The sequence below is a fragment of the Leptonotus elevatus genome, chromosome 3 (genome assembly GCF_054856555.1).
Source record: "Leptonotus elevatus isolate MCC_2025b chromosome 3, RoL_Lele_1.0, whole genome shotgun sequence".
Classification (NCBI taxonomy): Eukaryota; Metazoa; Chordata; class Actinopteri; order Syngnathiformes; family Syngnathidae; genus Leptonotus; species Leptonotus elevatus.
The window spans coordinates 27,815,882-27,837,021 of NC_141241.1; the positions used below are offsets into that span (position 1 = coordinate 27,815,882).

At 35.9% G+C, this 21,140-nt stretch overlaps 2 protein-coding genes across 6 annotated transcripts in view; both read right to left on the reverse strand.

The window, feature by feature from the left end:
* The window catches only part of LOC147178088 (uncharacterized), a 67,910-nt gene extending 54,374 nt beyond the window's left edge, over positions 1-13,536 (reverse strand). For all 5 annotated transcript variants that reach the window (XR_015094324.1, XM_086070722.1, XM_086070724.1 and 2 more), the window contains exons 1-4: positions 13,376-13,536; positions 9,751-9,804; positions 7,170-7,325; positions 2,522-2,659 (exon numbers count right to left, since the gene is read on the reverse strand). Coding sequence is in view for 4 of the 5 variants with exons in the window: in XM_086070722.1 (XP_085926848.1) it covers positions 2,522-2,659; positions 7,170-7,325; positions 9,751-9,795 (339 nt within the window). In the remaining variant the exon portion in view is untranslated. The remainder of the gene's footprint in view (positions 1-2,521; positions 2,660-7,169; positions 7,326-9,750; positions 9,805-13,375) is intronic.
* A 1,109-nt stretch (positions 13,537-14,645) lies between these two features.
* Positions 14,646-20,711, reverse strand: LOC147178089 (guanylyl cyclase-activating protein 2-like). The gene is made up of 4 exons (XM_086071138.1): positions 20,317-20,711; positions 19,946-20,095; positions 17,802-17,901; positions 14,646-16,970 (listed from the first exon to the last, which is right to left on the reverse strand). The coding sequence occupies exons 1-4, from the start codon at positions 20,515-20,517 to the stop codon at positions 16,843-16,845; spliced, it is 579 nt and encodes a 192-aa protein (XP_085927264.1). The 5' UTR covers positions 20,518-20,711; the 3' UTR covers positions 14,646-16,842.
* Between the last annotated feature and the right edge of the window lie 429 nt (positions 20,712-21,140).

Below are 21,140 nucleotides of genomic sequence, written 5' to 3' on the forward strand. Positions count from 1 at the left end.
GCAAGTCACATCAGACTCAGTGTTTTAAACATTGTGTTAACTCCTCTTATGATCCATCCTGGCGCTGATACAGCAATGAGTCTGGTTTCTAGGCTAGTTATGATTCTCTCCGTTTTATAGATAAACCATAAATGTTGAGTATATTACAAACAATATGACAAATATTAAAGTCCAAGCATCTACCAGTTGCATGGCACGAGTGATCCGAGAAACCCATTCACTTTTATAATAAGTACGTTTTTGAACTGGCCATCACTTGATAGGTGGAAGACCTAACCGGCCATACACATTTTATATTTTACAACAGTATTTATAGCTCCATGTACTTGTGGATGAAATGGATAAGCGCCCATTCTATCACCAATATGCATAAAGCGAGTAAATGGGCGCAATCAAAGTCTTTTTTTTGTTAGATGGTCGTAAACGTGTTAAAGAACACATCCAGACTCATATTTATTTGTTTACAGGAGAATGGTTTAACTGTTATTAGAAATGATGTATCGTGCGGGTCTTATTGCAACACTCTTTTAAATTGTTCGTAATTTCCTCCACCTTGTCCAAGGCCTAGTTCCACCTGATCAAAACCTGCCCCAAAGAATGATGCTGCCACCACCATGCTTCACTATATGTATTAGGTATGGTGTTCTTTTGGTGATGAGCAGCGTTATATTGCGCCAAACAACCATTCACTTTGGTTTCTTCAGACCATAACACATTTTTCCACGTCTGTGGGAGATTTCAAGGCTGTTTTGTCAGATGGAGACCATCTTGGATGTTTTTCCTTTAAAAGTAAGGCTTCTAGTATTCCACTCTACGCCATAGCCCAGACATACAAAGAACATGGAAGATTGCTGACACGTACGAAACAGCCAGTACTTGTATTATGTTTTCTTTGATTTTTTTTTAATAAGAGAGACGTTCTCCACTTGATGACTGCCTTCCTTTACTTTGTTCAATTGTATATTAAATGTTATGGAAATTCTCTTGTACCCTGCTACTGACTCAAACCTTTAAACAATTGGATCCCGCTGACACAGTTGAAGTCATCTGCAGACCACGGTTTGTGCTCTGAGATGGGTCTACAAAAATAACAAGAATAGCATACTAGAAGAGCTCAACTTAATTTAGGGTTAATCAGAGGCAGAAATGGTGGCAGGTGTGCGCTGACTCCCATTTGACACAAGATTGAATCTGAATCGGGCTGCAATTAACGGTTATTTTAATAACTGATTAATCTGTTAATGAATCAATGAATCAGATTTTTAAAAATACATTTAATTTCTATCCTCAAAAACGTTGATCATCATTGTGTACCAAAGTAAAAGCAGATTTTTGCAAATGTCTTAATTTGATTCAACACAGTGATAATCAGTCTGCTTTCATGGAGGACTACAGATATGGGAGAATATTTGCTGTTTAAAGGCAAAAATTTCAAGGGGTTGGACAATTTTAAGTTGAACAGCAGGTGTGTGCATCTCTCCAATAAAAGACAATTCTATAGGTATCTCGATAAATGGGGTGCGAAACGATTCAGGGTTATGTTCAAAGTGAAATGATTTGATTCAGTTCAGTAGGATTATGGTTATTTCGATATGGTAAATCTGAATTTGAGAGGGTATGATGCAATGAATTTCTTGTTGTGATTTTACAATAGGGCTGGGCAATAAATCAAATTAATTTGATTAAGCATCATTTTCAAAAGCAAATCATTGAAAATTAGCTAAATTGTGAAATCAAGGTGCATATAAATAAATACACTCTGACTCTTGTCTTCTTCTGGGTTATTAATTAAATGTTGTTTTTAAATTATGTTATCCAAACGCTATTGCAAGTTGTAATTTAGCACAAGTGGTAGAATGATGAATAGGTGGTTTAAAGCAATGGTCCTCAACCCTGGTCCTCGGGGACCGGTATCCAGCCTGTTTTCCATGTCTCCTACAGCCAACACAGGTGGGAATCGTTATCAGGCTTCTCCAGAGCTTGCTAATTAGCTGATGATATGAATCACCTGTGTTGGCTGCGGGAGACATGGAAAACAGGTTGGATACCGGTCCCCGAGGACCAGGGTTGAGGACCACTGGTTTAAAGGACGTGTTTATATTACTACCAACTTAATTGTGGCATTTAAGCAAATTGTGCATAAGACATGAATAGCTTATTTTTTTTGCACAAGCTATAAATGTTAATTTTATGTATAAACATATTTAATATTAGTACTGGTATACGTTATTGTTGTCTGAACATTTTGCAGAGATTGAGATGTTATTTTTTGGCCTTTTTTTGAACTTGTCAGTAGGCTACTGTAAATGTGGCACTGCCTTCAAAGATATCCCTCCAAGAAAAGAAAATGTAATATGTATAGAATCATTTTAAAGTAGAACAATTTGATTATGAAAACGTATTGGAAATTCCTTTCAGCAATTTAAAATAGCTGGTTTGGAAATAAGGATTTAGTTCAACAAAGCGCTGCAGTGATTATATTTATCTCTTATTGGTGAAAAAAAAAAGAGAGAATGTTTACCTTCTTCTTGTGTGTTGGTGTATCTTGGCCTCCCATCTGTTTCTTCAGTTCTTCCAGCTGTGTGGTAAGAGAAGTCACTTTGGCCTTGTTTTGAAGACGCAGCTTTGACAGTTTGGCCTCACACGCCTCCTTCTCCATCTGAAGCAGTGACAGCATAGTCTTTGTTCTTTTTTTTTTTTGTAGCCAAGCGTTCAACTGAGTACCAAACAGTTTTTTGCAGCATTGTGATCCACTTTAATGACGTGACCAGCTTTATAATATTTAGACCAGGGGTTAGCAACCTTAAATACTCAAAGAGCCATTTGGGCCGTCTCCCACAGAAAAATATACACTAGATGTTTCGTTGAAGCTTACTTTCAAATAATATAGTCAATGTCCCCTTGTGTCCTCCTCCTAATTAAAGCCAAGCTTAAATTATCCAATTTAATTTAGCTGAAAACTATTATTTATTAAAGACAAATATACGGTACTGTATATGTGTAACGGATGCCATCTTGAGCTGCGCAGTTGTTGGTTAATAATAATAATAATAGATTTTATTTGTAACATACCTTACATTTATAAAATAAAGCTCAAAGTGCACATCACAGGCACCAATAAAAGCAATGGAAACACACAGTAGATAAAAAAACAGACAATTAAAAATCTGAGTTGTTTTTTTATTAAAATAAAAAAAAAATAATAATCAGTCAGGAAAATATTTTTTAAAAGAAAGGTTTTGAGTCCTTTAAAAAAAAAAATAATAATAATAATAAAAAAAAAACTATCGTCTGTGGAGCTATGAGGGCGTCTGGAAAAGCATGCTTCAGACGGAGAGCAACAGACTCAAAGGCCCTGTCACCCATGGTCTTGAGCAGAAACCTGGGAGGGTGCAGATGGTGCCTGTTGGCCTGACCTGATTCTATCTAATGTATGTGGTTTGAGAAGTTTGGTGAGGTAGGTTGGGGCTACACCGTGCAGACAGCGATAGGTGTGTGTGTGAAAGAGGATTTTGTATTCAATACGGAAATGTATGGGAAGCCAATGCAGAGTGCGCAGGAAGAAGGTGATGTGCTCATAATTACGCATTGTCATCAGGACCCGGGCAGCGCTCTTTTGAACATATTAGAGCCTTTGTAGGCTTTTGTCACTCATAAAAGAAGTGAATGTGCTATTGAACCATTTGCTTATGATTGCAACAAATCCCTTTTAACAGGTATTTTTCCCGATAAAATGAAAATAGCTAAAGTGATGCCAATTTATAGCAATGGTGGAAAGCATATATTGTGTCCAATTATGAACTGGTTTTCTTTTTGCGCCAATTTTATAAAATACTTGAAAAACTTTTTGTAGAAAGGTTTGATAAACATGATTTATTAAATGACCACCAGTATGGCTTCAGAAACAATCGATCAACAGTGATGAAATTTGTAGAAAATATGCCTATAGCAATAGATAAAAAAAAAAAAAATACTCTGGGTATATTTATTGATTCATGTACAGCATTTTATACCATTGATTACTCATTATACTCCTGCAGAAATGTGAATGATATGGCATGAGAGATGTTGCATTTAAATGGTTAAACAGTTATTTAATGGGACTGCAACATGAAAAATCTACTTTTTGGAGCTTTTAGCCATGTTAAAATGCTAATTCCTCATTAAAAACATGACCAAAGTTGTGTTTTCCTCCATTCGCCCCTGTATGAGAAATTCTAGGTTATTCTGCTCTTCAAGCACCAGCCCCTCCCAACCTGAGAAAACGAGTTGTTGGCACGGTTTGACGTCATTGCGTGCGGCCCCACCCCCGCACCGCCTCTGAGGACTAAACGCACGGCCACTATCTTTGAGACCTCCCGCCATGGGATATTGACAAAAGTAGCCTTTATCAATAAGCATTCTGTCCAAATGAATTCAAAGCAATCAATTATCCTTCACATTTGCAAAGCCAAAGGGCAATGACAATTGACCGTCTTAAAATCCCAGAAAGGGTTCTGGCTGACACTTGTGTAAACTCCAAGTAAAACTTATTGCACTGCTATGCATGACTGCACAGATGGTATCGTGGTTAGCACGCTCACCTTGTCAGCAGCAAACTCGAGTTTGAGACCCACTCATGGTAATTTTTTTCCCCCTCTTCTCCCCTCCTCCTCCACTACGATTTCTTGCGGCAAGGAGTGTTTTGTTTCAAATGCTTATTGAAGAATTGAACATCCATCCAATTTCCACATGTAAAGAAGACATGGATGTACTACAACGACTGGCCGGTCTTGCAGCGCTCCTTGACAGCAGAGGGACGCGGCAACTACACGAGGAGTGGCGGGGTTTTACTGAACCGGGCGTTTTGATTCCGCATTGGAAAAGTAGCCAGCAAAATACCTAACATTTCATTACAAATATACATCACGATTGTGTCAAAGGTAAGATTTCATCATTATATGCCTATAGTTAACTGTGGAAGGTCCTAAAATACCATGGTATAGTCCCTTTAAATGATAGGTTTCAATATGAAAAAATATATAATGCTGAATCACACTTAAGAAGAGTAACCTCCGCAGGGTTCGGTTTTGGGGCCTAAATTATTTATACATTGTAAAAAAAAATCTTTCAGCCATTATGTTATTGTAACTTAAGTGTATAATACATTTTCAATTGTTAACGGATGTTCATATATTCAAAGGCGAATAACTCTGAGGTGAGTTGTTCAAACGAAAAGGTCAAATTTGAATACGTGAACTTGACTTAATGAGCTAAGTTTAAAAGTAAAAGCTGGATCTTGTAGCTACAAAGCCATATTAATGTGCTGCACAAATAGTGCCTGAAAGTTACATTTGTTATATATGGCCTTTAGTGGAGTAAATCAATACTATTCTAAACACTCTATCAGCCGACAAGTTAAAAAAGACTATTGAGGAACCTTAATCTGAACAAAGGTGGTGGTGACTTGGCGGAAGAACACACCAAATCAGTCTGCTATCTGCCACTAGTGCCACTTACTGCTAGTGGAACATTCACCTGTCTGGCCAGAACTCATACTGTTTGTTATGTTGGCACAATTTATATATAAGTAATGGACAATTTATAACTTTGTTGCTTAATTTGATGAAACATACATTGGTGCACTGTATGCAAAGAACTTCAAGGCCAATTTTCAACAAAGGCTCTTATGTTAACGGCCTAATTTTTTTTCTGTGTAATTTATTTAAATATTTGCAGTTGCAGTTCAAATATTTTTTAAATTTGTTATTTATTTTGCTCAAGGAATAACATGAAACATGAAACTAATTAAAACTATAGAAAGGGAATTGATTGTTTTTAAACAATTGTTTGATTGTAATAAGTTATTAAATTAAAAAAAGAAAACTAAAGTTATGGTGTGCAGCTCAAGAGTGCTATAAAACTTAATTTAAATGGTATTGAAATTGAATGAGTTACTGAACGAAAGTTATTGCAAGTGAGTGATTATTGATCATAAATTGTGTTGGAACTTGGAAGCCACAGATAGAATACACTAATTGTAAATTAGCTAAATCGGTGGCTGGTCTTTATAAAGCAAAATATTTCCTAAATAACATATATTGTACTCGCATGCCATATTGTGCTGAAATTCGGGGAAATGTATACAAAACAAATATAGCCCGATTATTAAATTACAGGAAAAAAAGAGATTAGAATAATGAATAAAGTTGGCTACAGAGAATCAACTTATCAATTATTTATAAGGTCTGGTATTTTAAAACGTATTGGATATTGCATATTGTGTGTATTGTGTAAAACACTGGAAATGCTTTTCCGTGCAGTAAACAACAGCCTACCTGCTTGTATTCCGAATTTATTTAAGTTAAGAGCTGGACACTATAATTTAAGGGATTTATTTATGTGAACATATAAAGTGAGGACCGACATAAAATACAGATGAGTTTCAGTTTTGGGTGTAAAATTGTGGAATAGACTTGATGGTGTGTTGAAGCTGTGTACTTCACTGTCAGGGTTTAAGAAAAATTTAAAATGTGAATTAAGTAATGCTTATAATGCCATTGATAACATGTAAATCATTTAGGAATTAAAATGTCAATGTAGTATTTATTTATTTTGTTTTGTTGTAATTCTATGTAAGTCATGGGACTGGAAAGTGGAAGCAGACTGTATGGGATCTATAGACAATAATAAGTCTGGTGCTTCAACCTATTACTTTTTTGGTTAATTGATCTGTTTGAAAAGGTGTTTGTTATCTTTTCTGTTTTATGTATGGAACCAAAATAAATTATTCATTCATTCAGTTTTCTACTCCATGTTTGTGCCGCCTCCAGTTCCATGACAAATCTAACAGCAACCTGCTACACAAAAAACATGTAAAAAATTAGGTAAGTGGATGTTAGAGCAAAGTTGTGGTGAGCTGCTGTCCAACACTGTGACATAAGCAGTTTACAATTGCATTGAGTCATGAGAAAGGCTGCCGCACACTTGTCCCTTTTTCGTCACACCTTGTATATTGATTGCAGTAGAAATTGTATACAACATATATAATGTATAATCAACATTTAAACAAGCCACCACCATAAAAGATTAATGATTTAACTGTGCACTACGTGGTCTGATGATAAGTGTAATAGAAAATGGATGGATGGATATATAATTTAAGACTGATGGAGAAAAAAAGTCAACACCTTGAGCTGTTCATCTTTGTTGAAAAGTGTAGCATCCTTCTCTCGAATCAGATCTTTTAGCTGAGTGACGAGCTGCTGAGTTTGAACAAGTCTGTCTGCCATTTCTTCAGCTTGAACCTCTCCACTTCTGCTGCCTCCATGGGGAGAGCCTGGAGCCTGGAAGAGGGAGCAAGGGAGATGTGAGGGTATATCTACATTTAAAACTGAATTTTTACAATACAATACAATTGTGTGGTAATTTGGTCATTTGTTTGAGTGGGTGTGGAAAATTAATAATCGAATCATAATTTGCAGACACGGATCAAATGGTGCAACATCACCAGAACCAGCGAATGGTAACTATCTAGCGCGAGTGCACTTTTTACAGTTTGACAGTTACGCCCTTTAAAGCATGTGGAAACGCCAGCTGAAACATCTTGAGATATCATGTGAATTGAGTCCATACACATGAAAATCATACCTGATGTTTTGAATCATTTGAAGTAACACAAACACAAATATGTGTGCTGATTGTGGGGCCATAGAAAGAATAGAAGAAATATATATGTTTTAAGACGAGTTGGGGCCTGTATATCTTTTAGTGGGTGGTCATTCCATAGAGAGGGACTGCAATGGAAAAGTCTCGATCCCCTCTGAGCCTACGCTTAGTCCTTGGTACCTCTAGTTGCGTATGGTCCACTGAGCTGAGGCACCACCAGGCAGGTGTGTCGGAGTGGAGCAACTCAAAGAGGTAAAGTGTGGCGAGACCATTTAAAAATTTAAAAACAAAGAAAATAATCTTAAAATGAACTCTGAAATGTACAGGGAGCCAGTGAAGGGAGGCCAGAACTGGAGTTATGTGCTCCCTCCTACGAGCTCCAGTTAGTAGGCAAGCAGCAACATTTTGGACCAACTGGAGACGCTTGAGGGGAGGCCTGGCTGACTCCAAATTAAAGTGGCTTACAGTAAACAATATGGAATGTAACAAAGGCATGGATTACAGTTTCTGAGTGCTGTTGAGAAAATAGACGCTTTCCTTCAGCCAGTTGTGTAAGATTACATTTTTAAAAAGCTGGATTTCCCCATCTAATTTAAAATCACGGTCCAATTTAAAACCCAAGTTCGAGATCGTTTGCTTTAAATTCAAGAAGTTCAGCGCCACCCAGGCCTTCATTTCCTCCAGACAGGACAAAAGCAGACTGAAGGACATAAATCTGACTGTCATCCGCATGGCGATGGAAGGTAAAGAACCACTGCTCAATATCAACTGAGGCTCTCATGAGCTTGATTGCTCATTTCATCAACAAAACTGGGATTGAGTTAAAGGCGATGTTTAGGTCCCACGTGGGGCAATATATCAGTAAGACTTTCTTATTTTGACTTATTTTGATTAAACACAAAAGATAATCAGTGTGTTTTCATGAAAGACTACAAAAATAATTAAAGTTAACATTAATTTAGAGACCTCTAATATGATGCATACATATTTGATATTGTCTAGTAGTATTCATCTTTACCTAATTCATGAAGTTTTGACTTTTTATGTGTGATGCAAATCAAGTATTCTACCACAAATTGTCAGTGAAAAAGCCTACATGTGGAATATTGTACACGAGGATGGGAGTGTGGCAGAATGTAAGCTCTTGAGCCCTGATTGCCTTGTCAAAAGCCTTGTGCTCAGCAGTCTTGCTGATACGAGTCTATCCAGACAAAAACAACAGACTGGAAAGTTTGTACCACATTTGTTTGTACAAGCGGCAGAAGAAGAGTGAAATCGCTCTTAAAAGTTGTCTCATTCGATTTTTATTGTCCATCCCACCAAGCACCCTCCAATGACACTGTCAGAGAGGTATCAATTCAAGAATATGGTTGTTTATTATCAGTGCTGTAGAATACAGTGTAGCACTGCATTGTTGCGGTTCAGCACCTACAAATTTACCCAATCACTGTTTGTTTTTTTTTCAATGGACGTCAATTACACAGGGATTTTCACTATTCACGGGCCGGCCCAATCCCTATCCCCCTGCAAATAGCATGGTCCACTGTAACTAAAGCAGTTTTTAAAATGTAACGTCTTAGATAATGAGGTAGCCAACATATTAGAAACACATCAAAATATTCAGAAATACTTGCGTTTGAAATTGCCACAGTAAAAATATTTTTACACAAGAAAATAGAGTTTGCGAATTTAAGAAATAAAGTTTATTATATAAAAAAATATTATTGAAATTGCCACAATAAAAATGTTTTTACACAAGAAAATACAGTTTTCTGCTACACACAATGTGAATTTAAGAAATAAAAAGTTGATTATATAAAAAAAGTAATTAATGTCAACATTCTTTACATTGTCATATTTGTATTGTTTTATAAAACCCTTGCTTCAATTGCCTGGGATTAACCTGCAAACAATTGTTCCTCAAAACTAGAAATTTGCTCCTCAAATGAAGTCATTGATTAGCAAAACTGCTCCACAAAGAAAAAAAAATGGGTGGTTTTTGGATACATTGTGTAAGTTTCACTGGGCACGAATGCCAGTCAACAAGTTCAAAAATGTGACCACTTACCAGTATGTCATTAAAGGTTATGTGCAGATACTTACTCCTGAGCCAGACTCTCCCTCGTCATTGGAAAACCACTTCAGCATGGTTCAGATCTTAAAACACAGCAAACACAAACATATCATGTATTCAAAATCTGTAAGCAGTCGTTTCCTTAAGGGTTTAGAGGTTTATTATTATCATTTGGAACACACAATGGTCACAGTCACTGACATATCCTAAAAGTCAACAACTTAGTAATAAACCAACATTTACTGAAAATGAGCTTTTTAAAATCAGTCCTTGTTTTATTTTACAACAGAATTACATGGAAATACAAACTCGTAAAAATTGTCTTGACAAAAATCAACAGTACCCTTGATCTAATATTTTTCTGCACAAACTTCTTTTGAGAAATTCACTGTAAACAATTTCTGTAGCTCTCCTTCAGCATGCCTCAACAGGTATTTTGGTCCACTATTCGTGAATAAGCTCCAATATTCTCAGGTTTGAAGGGTGAGTAAAGTTTGCAAATGGTTGCAAATACGTTTGCCAGACGTTCACAAACAGTTTTAATGGTAACAAACCACTTTTCTTTGCCACTTATTTATCATATTTTGATTCCTGGCAAAAACAGTGGCTGAGACTCCACTGCCACTCGTGAAATGTTTTGGCAGAACCGTTTTAATGAATTAATGCTTTAACATAGTATTCTTATTCGAACGCTTAACTTAAAGTATGTTGCTTGTAAAATAAAGTGAATCAGTTGAATTTACAGAATATATGAACGTCATGGTGCATGGTCAGGATTAGGGACATTTGATACAACTTTGTTTCCAACCGATACATACTCAACTCTTGAGTAGTCCCCAATACTGATACCAAATACAGATACCACTTGTACATAAAATTCCCCACCCAAAAATGACAGATGATTTTAAAGAAAGACCTACAGTGCTCAGCATTAATAAGTACAGGTTTGTAAGAACACCTTTAGTTTCCTTTTAGAATCAAGATTTTTTATGCTATACTACATAATACTCCTACGAATGTGGGCCATTGATTGCAAAAAAGATTTGTGAATTAGTACACACAAAAAAGTAGTTTTCTTAACAAATTTGTTCAAGAACATTTTGCACAAGTAAGGAGACCCTGACAAAAAGACTGACAACTTGTTAATTCCACGCCTAGCAGACATGATGCTATCCATAAAAGTCATGAAGGTCATCGACAATACTACAGTAATTTCTGGACTATAAGCCATTACTTTTTTCACTTGCATCCGACCCTGCGGCTGATACAAAGGTGTGGCTTATCCATCAGATCACAATGGGCCGCACTATAAAGGAAGCGAAAGAGCGTCAGGCAGAGCAAAACGAACCAAGTGAGCCCAAATACAGTAGGAGGGACAGAACGAGAGCGATTTACGCCCTGCCCTCATCATGGAAAAGAAAGTAGTGGGAACCCGGTGCAGTAACATTAAAACACCAGTGGCTTACAGTCAGGTGCGGCTTATATGTGTAACAAACTCGAGTATTCCTCAAATTTAGCTAGCGCGGCAAATTTTAGCTAGGCGTGCCTTATAGGCCAGAAATTACTGTAGATGTAGTCGTTTTTGTTGTGGGTTGCATACATTTTTTGCATTAGTTAATTTGATTAAACTTGAGATTTTGTAATCTATGCATTCTATTACAACCTTACTTTCATGTTGTGAGTTAAGTGCATATTCTACAGAAAACTTTTTGTCAAAATTTTGGAAAGTGTTATGTTCATTGAGATATTGAATAAAATCTTGGGTGTACTTATATATGCTGAGCACTGTATATATCCCAATATATTATTCTTCCATAAACTTGCATGAAATTAATGGCAACTTTCTATTCCTACAATTTCTAAATTCTAGTTCTTCATCATACAACGACCCCGCCGCAAGTACCAATAACTTAGAATGAGACTGGTATCGGCACCGATACCGCTGCGTTGCCAGTTTTTGTTCAAACTGACGGGAGGATGGCGTGAGCCTGCTTCGGTTACCCAGAGATATGTTTTTACGTGAAAAAAACAGAGACATGGAACTGCACATTTTACCGTCGAAAGCCATTCAGAAAAGAGAAACAGGTAGTCAAACAATTTCACTAGACGCCTGGCGTAACAATGCCTGATATGAATAACAGCGATCGGGGTTAGCATCAAGACGTTAAACACAAAGGCTCGTCTACTAGCTTTGCTGCTAATCAATGAACAGTGCCGCATTATTTCACCAGACATTGGGTTTAACACTGCCTGATATGAATAACAGGAATCAAGGTTGGTAATTGGCATCTAGATGTTAACGAAAGGACTCGTCCATTAATTTTGCTGCTAATGAATGAGCAGTAATGCATTATGTCTCCCGAGCACCAGGTGCAACACAACAGCGTTCAGCGATTTCAATAACAAAATACGAGAATCCATAACACTTGGCAGCTCAGAAAATAGTAAAGCTCACTCCTCACTTGTCTCACTACATTTCAATTTAAGCAAGCTGTCAGTATAACACATTCTGACTTTGTAATAAGTCTACAAGATAATCAAATTACGAGGCAAGTTTTGTGTGAGTTTTATGCATTAAACACTACTATATGTCCTTGGCTTTTGTGTACTGTGAGAATGCTTCAAATAAAGCCACACCATGTAAAAAGTGACCACTAGATGTCACTATAGTATAGAATGCAGCAGAAATGCATGCATTTAGAAGCATGCAGAAGCACGGACACTACGGTGGCTCAAAGAATCCACACTCCGCAAGCCTACAGCCCAATTCTTATTTTGTGTGAGCAAACGAGCATCTCGGCGAGTGACGGTGACTTGGATCTGGTGTGCAGGTTTATTTTTCGGCCACATGTGGCAGAAGCGATATGAAATTCAATTTCTTCCATAGAGTAGAGCAGCTTTCTATATTATGACCTTACTTTTAGTCCACCACACTTGACATCAAATTAGGCTTTATGTAGGTAGCCCTTGAAGCAACAGGTAAAAAAAAGGTCTAGTTAATTAATTGTAACTGAGTAGTCAACTTTCTAAACATACCCGGCTGACAAGGGGGAAAAAAATCAGGTCTGACCGGTTTCGCTTCACATACCAAAGAAAGCTGCATGTATTACTAACTAGCAAATTGGTACTAAAACTAAACTATTGCAATTACCCTTGGTAGCGTTATTTAGGAATGTAAAATAAAATAAAGCACTTTGTTAACGTTGTAATGCACCCTTTTGTTAATGCACTTTTTCATGATTAGAATGGCGTGACTAAGGCTTAGAATAAAATACGGGGGCAACATGAATGCACTGCCCATAGTGTTAAGGAATGATAAATAAGTGCTTTATTTTCAGCTATTGCTTACGATCACAAAAGTATGCTTCAGTACATTGCTAATCGTCAAGTCACCGAAATGCCAAATAATACCTATCTGCTACCTTCCGCACAAGCTAACTGCTAATGTGCGCCATAGTATAGTTAGCATTTAAAACAACTTCAATTTAATATGGGCCTTAGGTCCACATTAAGACCAGTTCAAGGCTGCAAGTGAATAAATAAATAAAAAGACTTAGCCTGGCAACTTATTTCGCTAGCTAAATGCTAACAACTAGCATTTGCTCAGTTGAGCAGATGAGCTGCTACCCACAAACGGTCATCAAATTTACTTACCGGGCGCTCACGTTTATGACGATTCCATTGATGACCTTTCCACATGGGTATAGCACACAGAATATATTATCATTCTATCCCAGTAACCAAAACATTGCAAGTATAACATCAAAATGAATATAGCAGAGTTGTCAACAACAGGACAGCTGAGGAAATAGCGCATGCGCACATGCTTCCGCTATGCTGTCAAGCTGCCCACTTGCATACTACGCATTCCCATTATGAAAAAGCAAAAGGTGCCTTTATCAGATCGACAAAAAATGATGGAAGAGATTTCAACATATATATATATAATTATTTTTTTCCTTGTTTTTTGTTGTGTTTTTTTTGTTTTGTTTTTAGATTACAATCAACTTTTTTTTTTTTTTAAATAACAGTATCCGGAAGTATGATGATGGTAATGACCATAGACAAATTGCTACATACTGCTCAAATTATATACTTCTCAGAATTGCAATAAGACTGTATCTGCCGTATTAGATTCAATTAAAGTGAATAGCATTGATGACACAGAATGTGATATTCCTCAAACTTAACAAGCAATAACTCTATTGGGGTAGATGGAATTATTTCAATTACAATTCAATATAAAGCATTTGCAGAACAATTACCCAAACTTTTAAATTAAAAGTTTTCACAGAAAGTGTTAATAATGAATCTCTCCCTCCTGACAGGGACACGGGTTGCCTCATGAATTACAGGGTTCCAGGAATGCAAGATCATAGGGGATAAGCCCTTCAAAAAGAAAGGAAGGGATGGTGGTGAGGCCTTTAAAGCCCTCTTGAACTTACTGTCTTAGAGTGGTTAGACAAGAAGCCAGTGTTGATTACATTGTTTCGTTTGCTTATGGCATTGAACCTTAGAATGTATGCAGAAGATGATCCAAGAAAGGAGAAAGGTTTGTCCAGGCGATAAAGCCACACTGGCAATGTTCAAGTACAACATCCGCAGGTGTTATGTGGACTTGGTGTTTTTACAGGATGGCCTCTCACTAGAAATGGACAGTGCATGCAGTTTTCCACTTCTTTTTTTTTTGACATGGCAAATAATCACCAATTCATGGCTGCAAAGGGACTGCCAGTTTCTGGGGGAAATGGCCATCACCTGAGATGGGTAAAACGGGTGGAATTTTTTTTTAAATTTCTGCTTTACTCATATACAATTCACACATGTGCACAGCTGGACTGTGCTTTGTGATAAAATCATGACATGAAATATCTTGTCTTTGTAGTGTATTCTATATACAATACAGTTGAAAAGGATTTGCAAATCATTGTATTCTGTTTTTATTTAGATTTTACACCACATCCCAACTTCATTGGGATTCATACATTCAAAAATGTTCCAACCAATAATCCAATAAACAAAGATAATAGCATGTTATTTTTTTGTGACAATTTATGGTGAAGTTTGGTTTCATCTTTGCCATAGCAGTTGGAAAAGCAGATTAAGCAAATCTCATCAGACACACACACAAACACACGCGCGCGCACGCACGCATACATTTCTATGGACTAATAAATGTAAAACCGTAATAAGAGTCTTTCCAAGTCCTTTCCCCAAACTTGATTATAAAAAAAACACCTAAAGTTCAACTGTTTCGTGAAATTTACATAAAAATAAAAAATAAAACAGCACAAAAAGTCCATTTATATTTGCTGGATATTTATGTATTGAGGTAGCTGCACATACACCAAGCTCACTGGTACACAGTGATGAGAGTAAATTAAAAATACAAACAAAAAAGCACCAGAGGCCTCTTCGGAAAGTCAAATCTCCTAACCTTTATGCCACCTGGTATCCTTAACCTTTGTTGGATTATGTCATCGTGTCAAGAAGAAATGAAAAGGTCCTTCCTTTCGAACATAGGAAAGGACAACACGCAAAGAAAAGAAAAGGACAACACGCTTTTACACAAATTCTACTCCACTTTTCCTAACTGGCGACATCATGCGATGGCGAGTATTGCTGCCATAAGTCTCTCGCTTGCGGACTTAAATAAATACATAAGACAGTAATTGTTGTTTTTGTGAAGGATCAATTATGATATTTTGGTTGCTTTTGAAATTACACATTCTCAAATAATGGAAAGGTATTTATAAAAGGTGTTTATTCGTGTTTGTGTGAAACCACACCTTTGATTTTGTTTTGAACGTATATTTCGTGTTTGCATTGACTATCCACTTGTGACAAAAAAGTTTTATTACAACTTTTGTTAAAACAGCGTTTTATACCATTATTATTAAAGCCTTGAGCGTGAAACTTGAGCATCTTTGATTTGTCTGTCAACTATGTCGGTGCCCTGTTGCTTTAGATCTTGCTGCCATAAAGGATATTGGGTAATGTCTTTTCGCAAAGGTTGGTAAGTATGAAGGACCAAACTGCCAAAAATTTAAAATTAATAAACATTTTGTTGTTGTTATTTCCATTTATATTTATTTTTTGTATTTAATTTTGGATGTATATTTTTATTAGTGCTGTCAAAGTTAAAGCATTAACTGATTAATTAATCATAAAAAATTATCGCATTAATTATGAATTAACACAGATTAATCGCATTATTCATTTTTACCATAGATGATCCTTTAGCGTGACAGCAGTTGGCTATCTAGCACAGGTTGTGTTTGAGCAATAAACATAATTACATGCATTAAAGTAAAGCATTTAATAAATGTTTGCGTATCACATTTAGAATATTTGTTCATGTTAAAATATTGGGGTCATTTTAAATTATGCAAGTAATTAACTGATTAGAAAAAGAGGAGGATGAGCGTGTGCAGTGGATCCAAAAAGGTTGAAGATGTCCTCATAACATTAAATATAAAAATAATTAACACATAACCGGTGCTCTTCAAATTTGGCGGGAATTTAAAGATTTTAAAAAGCCTTTATAATTAAGCGATTAATCGTGATTAATCAAAATTCTAAAATGTGATTAATCTGATTTAAAAATGTCATCGTTTGACAGCTCTAATTTTTATATACATTTTTATTTTCACTTTTATTCAATTATTTATTTATTTGTTTAGTCATCTATCTATTTTTAATTTTGGCATTTTTGTTCCTCCATATGTAAGAAGTAACCTTTGCTAAAGGTCGCATATAAGCCCCTTTGAATGCTGCTATTTTCCAAGTACTTTCGGATCATCTACCTCGGATAGGATAGGAAAGGATAGGAAATTAAATTTCCTAGGCAGAAACAAGAATCCGAAGAGGCCCCAAGAAAATGTCTACTCCACAAAAATAAAAAATAAAATAAATAAAATGGAGAGAAGTGAAAAGTAAAAGAACCAGTTACACTCCAGCCTGCTTTTTGGCATATTTCAAACATGTATAGTGTAGAAATACACAAGTAGTGTTCTGTAAGTACACGAGATGATAAAAAAAAAAAGCAAGATGAAACATGCAGTATTTTTAGAGAAACACAGTCCACACAGTGTAATGACTGAGTATTATTGATGTGAGTATTATGAGTTTGAATTCTTCTCTTGGTGTTCCATAAACCAGTCACAGGGTGCAAAATCCAACTTGAGTTGGTCCATTACCCATGGGTCCTTTTCAGCTCCTTCAATAAATTCCTCCAGGGAAATTTGACCTGCACAATGCATATGAGACAATGCAAGTTACACACGGTTTAATAATTATTAAGGGTGTCAAAATGAGTGCGTTAATTTTAAGTTAATTTAAAGTTCATTTAACTCCACACATTTTTTTAACGCTATTATTTTTTTAATGAGGGGAAATCTGGGGGAATTCCAGTCGCAACGCAGCAGACACATCCACGTAAAAAATTAGCAGCAATTTAATAATAGCGCATATATTTGTGGAGACTGGGGTCAAGTTGTATTTTACAAATTTAAAACTGTCCACAATTTAACAAGTTACTTCATGTTAAAGATTAGGTAGCTCTAATGTGAAAAGAAAATGCACTGAGCTGTCACAGTCTTACAATTGCAATTATGCCATCTAGTGGCTGGAAAATGACCTCAACACAAATCAATATTGTTTTTTTCCAGCACAGTACATCTTTTTTATTTTAACTAAATTTTATGAATTATTATGAAATTACTGTATCAATGACTAAAAGATGCAGCTATATTTCTATTAGTTTAACATTTTTTCCACTTTTATGTTAACAAGCGTATAAAAACTTATATATAAATATTTTATTGTACATTTTATCGTACATTTAGAACAGATATAACATTTGCGATTAAATATAATAAAAATAATAATAATCGCCTGACACCCCTAATAATTATTGAATTTGTGAATGTACTTAGTACTTGGAATTATTATTATTTGTAGCCACTATACTCTCTCTATATTTACTCAGAAAAGGGAAGAGTATCTTACCTCTGCATGTTTTAGAGATAATTGTTATTGTAATTTCAATTGCAATAAATTTCAATCAAACACAACTTACTGTCTTTGTTTTTGTCCACTTGCATAAAGATTCGATCACTTATATCCTCAATGTTCTCTGGAGCACCCGGTTGAGTGTTCTTATTTAATTTGTAGATAATCTGGAAAATTAAGAAAGACATTAAAGATTTTAGTGAATAAGGATTACATTAAAATGTTCATAGCTGGAATCATTCTTTCCACAATGTTTCTTTTAATCTTTTCATCTTAATTTGTGATCTCAATCCATGCACACTGGTTACCTGCAGGGAGACATATTGCACATGTTCCCATAATGTGTTTAGGATATTTTGTTACAGTCCAATGATAAACCTTTGACCGTAATTCCAAAAGGTATATCTCTGTCACTAATAGAATGCTGCTCATCACCAATAGAACACCACACTTACAGCCTCATGCTTTGATACTGTTTTCATCAGCTGGAATTGGGGTGTTAGATAAGGCGAAAGGAACTATAAACTGGTGGAAAAATAGTGTTTGAAATATTATATCTCTGTAGACAAGTGGGCATTTATCCTTTTATTAAGACACCTAGAAACAGTTTTATTATTTATTTTCTTTTTATATATATATATATATAATATTCATATTCTACCTTAGAGTTGGACAATTCTTAAAGGGGAAGTCAATGATTTTCTTTACAACAATATGCTATATGTGTCCCCACCAGCGAAACGATGCCATTCTGATTAATATTGCATTAATGGAATATGAGTTAAGAAGCAAAATTGACCCATTTTTATCCATCTCAAGGGGCGGCCTTTTTGTCACTCTCAGGGAACAACCAATCATGGCTCACCTGTTTTCTGAAATTGATGTGGGATTGGTCGTTACCTGAGTCCTGAGTAACTGTGATGTCATTTTCAGTTAACAGCAAGTGACAAAATGGCCGCCTCCTGAGATGGACAAAAAATTGGTGGATTTTGCTGCTTAACTCATATTCCACACACACAATATCAATCGGAATACCATGTTTTTAGACTAATAAGTGCTGCGTAGAGCATATTACTGTAGAGAATTGTTTTGGATTGACTTCAGCTTTAAGATAACTTTTATAAGTCCCACAATTGGAAAATCTTTGCCTTCAACTTATTCGTAAGCATTTGGGTAATAGCGCTTTCAGTTCCAATTATGAAAGGGGAGGTCTATAAAATATTAGTTGGATGACTTTACTAAAGAAAACGTTTTTGAGTGGCACGTTCAAAAGGTCTTGAGTGGATGATCATCACAACCCATCAACAGAAGTGAGAAATCAATCAATCAATCAATCAATCAATCAATCAATCAAGTTAAGGTAAATGTATGATTGTCACGAATGTAAATATTGTAGATAAGGTTGAAAGCCAGAAAGGCCCTCGTGAATTGGAATTAGATCATGTGAATAGATGGAACCAATGTCAATTATTATCCGAATGATGAGAAGACAAAATCTCATGATCCAAAGTATACTACATGTGTGTCTTATATGGTCCCATGGCTGTAGATGGAACAGCTTCACTGGTGCTTATGACTGCAAATAGATGTTACAGAAACAATTTTCAGGCGAACAGGGCCACACTCTAACCCTGCTCACATCCAGCTAATTACTACAAAACAGATTTGATGGTGTTTCACAGTACAGAAAAATAATGACCTTCAAGGTGCTACTAATTAAGGCACGCACAACTTTATGAAGGAAAATAAATGCAATATGCTTCAATGGCCAAGAGAGAGAATGCTTCTCACTACGTGAAGACAAAAATTAATCCAGCAAGACCCAGAAACAAGCTGCAAGAGAAGGTGGCTAAACATGTCCAGGAGGGAATTTAGTGTTCCAAATGGTCCCAATGGATTTTAAACAAACTTTTAACATATTTAAATTTCCGTCAATTGTTTAAATACTTTGACACCTTGAAATTTGGGTCATCTGCCACTAATGACTAAATGGTAGAGGCCATTTTCTTTAAAAACAACAGCAGCAAAACGAAACACGTTTTTATGCCACTGTGGTAGCTAAAGCCTAATTGTTCTCACTCTACTGTACGTATATGTAGTTGTGGTTATATTATCTGTCGACAAATTGCAACATTCCCCTGGCTTGCCTCAATCACTTGAGTAAAGATTGACTCAACAACAACCAAAAATATAGCATATAATATTACATACCTTGACAATATGCCTCACTTCTTCTCTGTCCAGACAGCCATTTCCATCTCTGTCAAAAACCTTGAAAGACCATTTTAGTTTGTCCTCAAGTTTCCCCCGTAAAACAAGATGTACGGCTGCCACATATTCCATGAAATCAATCTTTCCATCCTAAAAAAAAAAATAAAAAAATAAAAATAAAAAAACAAGGAGAACATAATCATTGCATTTCAGCAAGGACTCACAAGGTGCAACACTTCTGAATCTAAGGTTGAAACTCAGTAGTAAATAATGTAAATTATACAAAATATTACACATTGACATCATAATTATGATGAATTCCTGAAAAGGTGAGTATTTACTAATTGCATTACTATTGACTGTTACGTTACCTTATTTGTGTCAAATGATCGAAAAACATTTTCCATGTATGCTGATTCTTCCTCTGAGGATTCACTGTTGACTCGAAAAATTTTCTTGAATTCATGCAAGTGTAGATTACCGCTTGGACATTCACTTGCAAATCTTCGGTACAGCGCCTGGATGTTTTGAAGGGTAACTTCCTGATCACTGCCACTCTGTGCTTGACCCATAATTTTCAACAAAATAAAAAAAAATTGATAACCTTCCAAAAATCTATATAAAATTTGTCAAGCAACATCGCTATGCATGACCAATTATTCCTGGGTGCAGCTTTACTAGTGCAAAATGAATTGAATTGTTTCATTATTTAAGCAGAACGCCATTTAACTACTGAAGAAGCAGTTACAGTAATAGTAAGCATGAGAGGAAATGGGCATACAGTATGTACTGAAGGGTTACAAAGACCTCTCAGGGAGATTAAGGATTACGTTAAAAGCCAACCTCCACGTGATTTTAGGTCAATGACTAATTCCTTGAGTGGTTGTCTGTCCATAGTTAACTAGACTAATCCACTAAAAATAGACCAGTTCTCTTTCTTGTGCCAAGCCAGACCACCAGTTCACGGATAAGCCCCCGCACCTATGGTATTTTGACTAGTTCGGATGAAGACTGTGATTCTCAATTAGTGTGCCATGAGAAATGATACAATATCAATTATTTTGACAACACATTTTCTAATAACAAACTTTATGCTAATTTATCTATGCCAACTGCGCCAATTACTACCGGCAAAACAATCAAATGTTCTTTCACTAGATGACAGAAAATACATAATTAATCTCTGTATCCACTT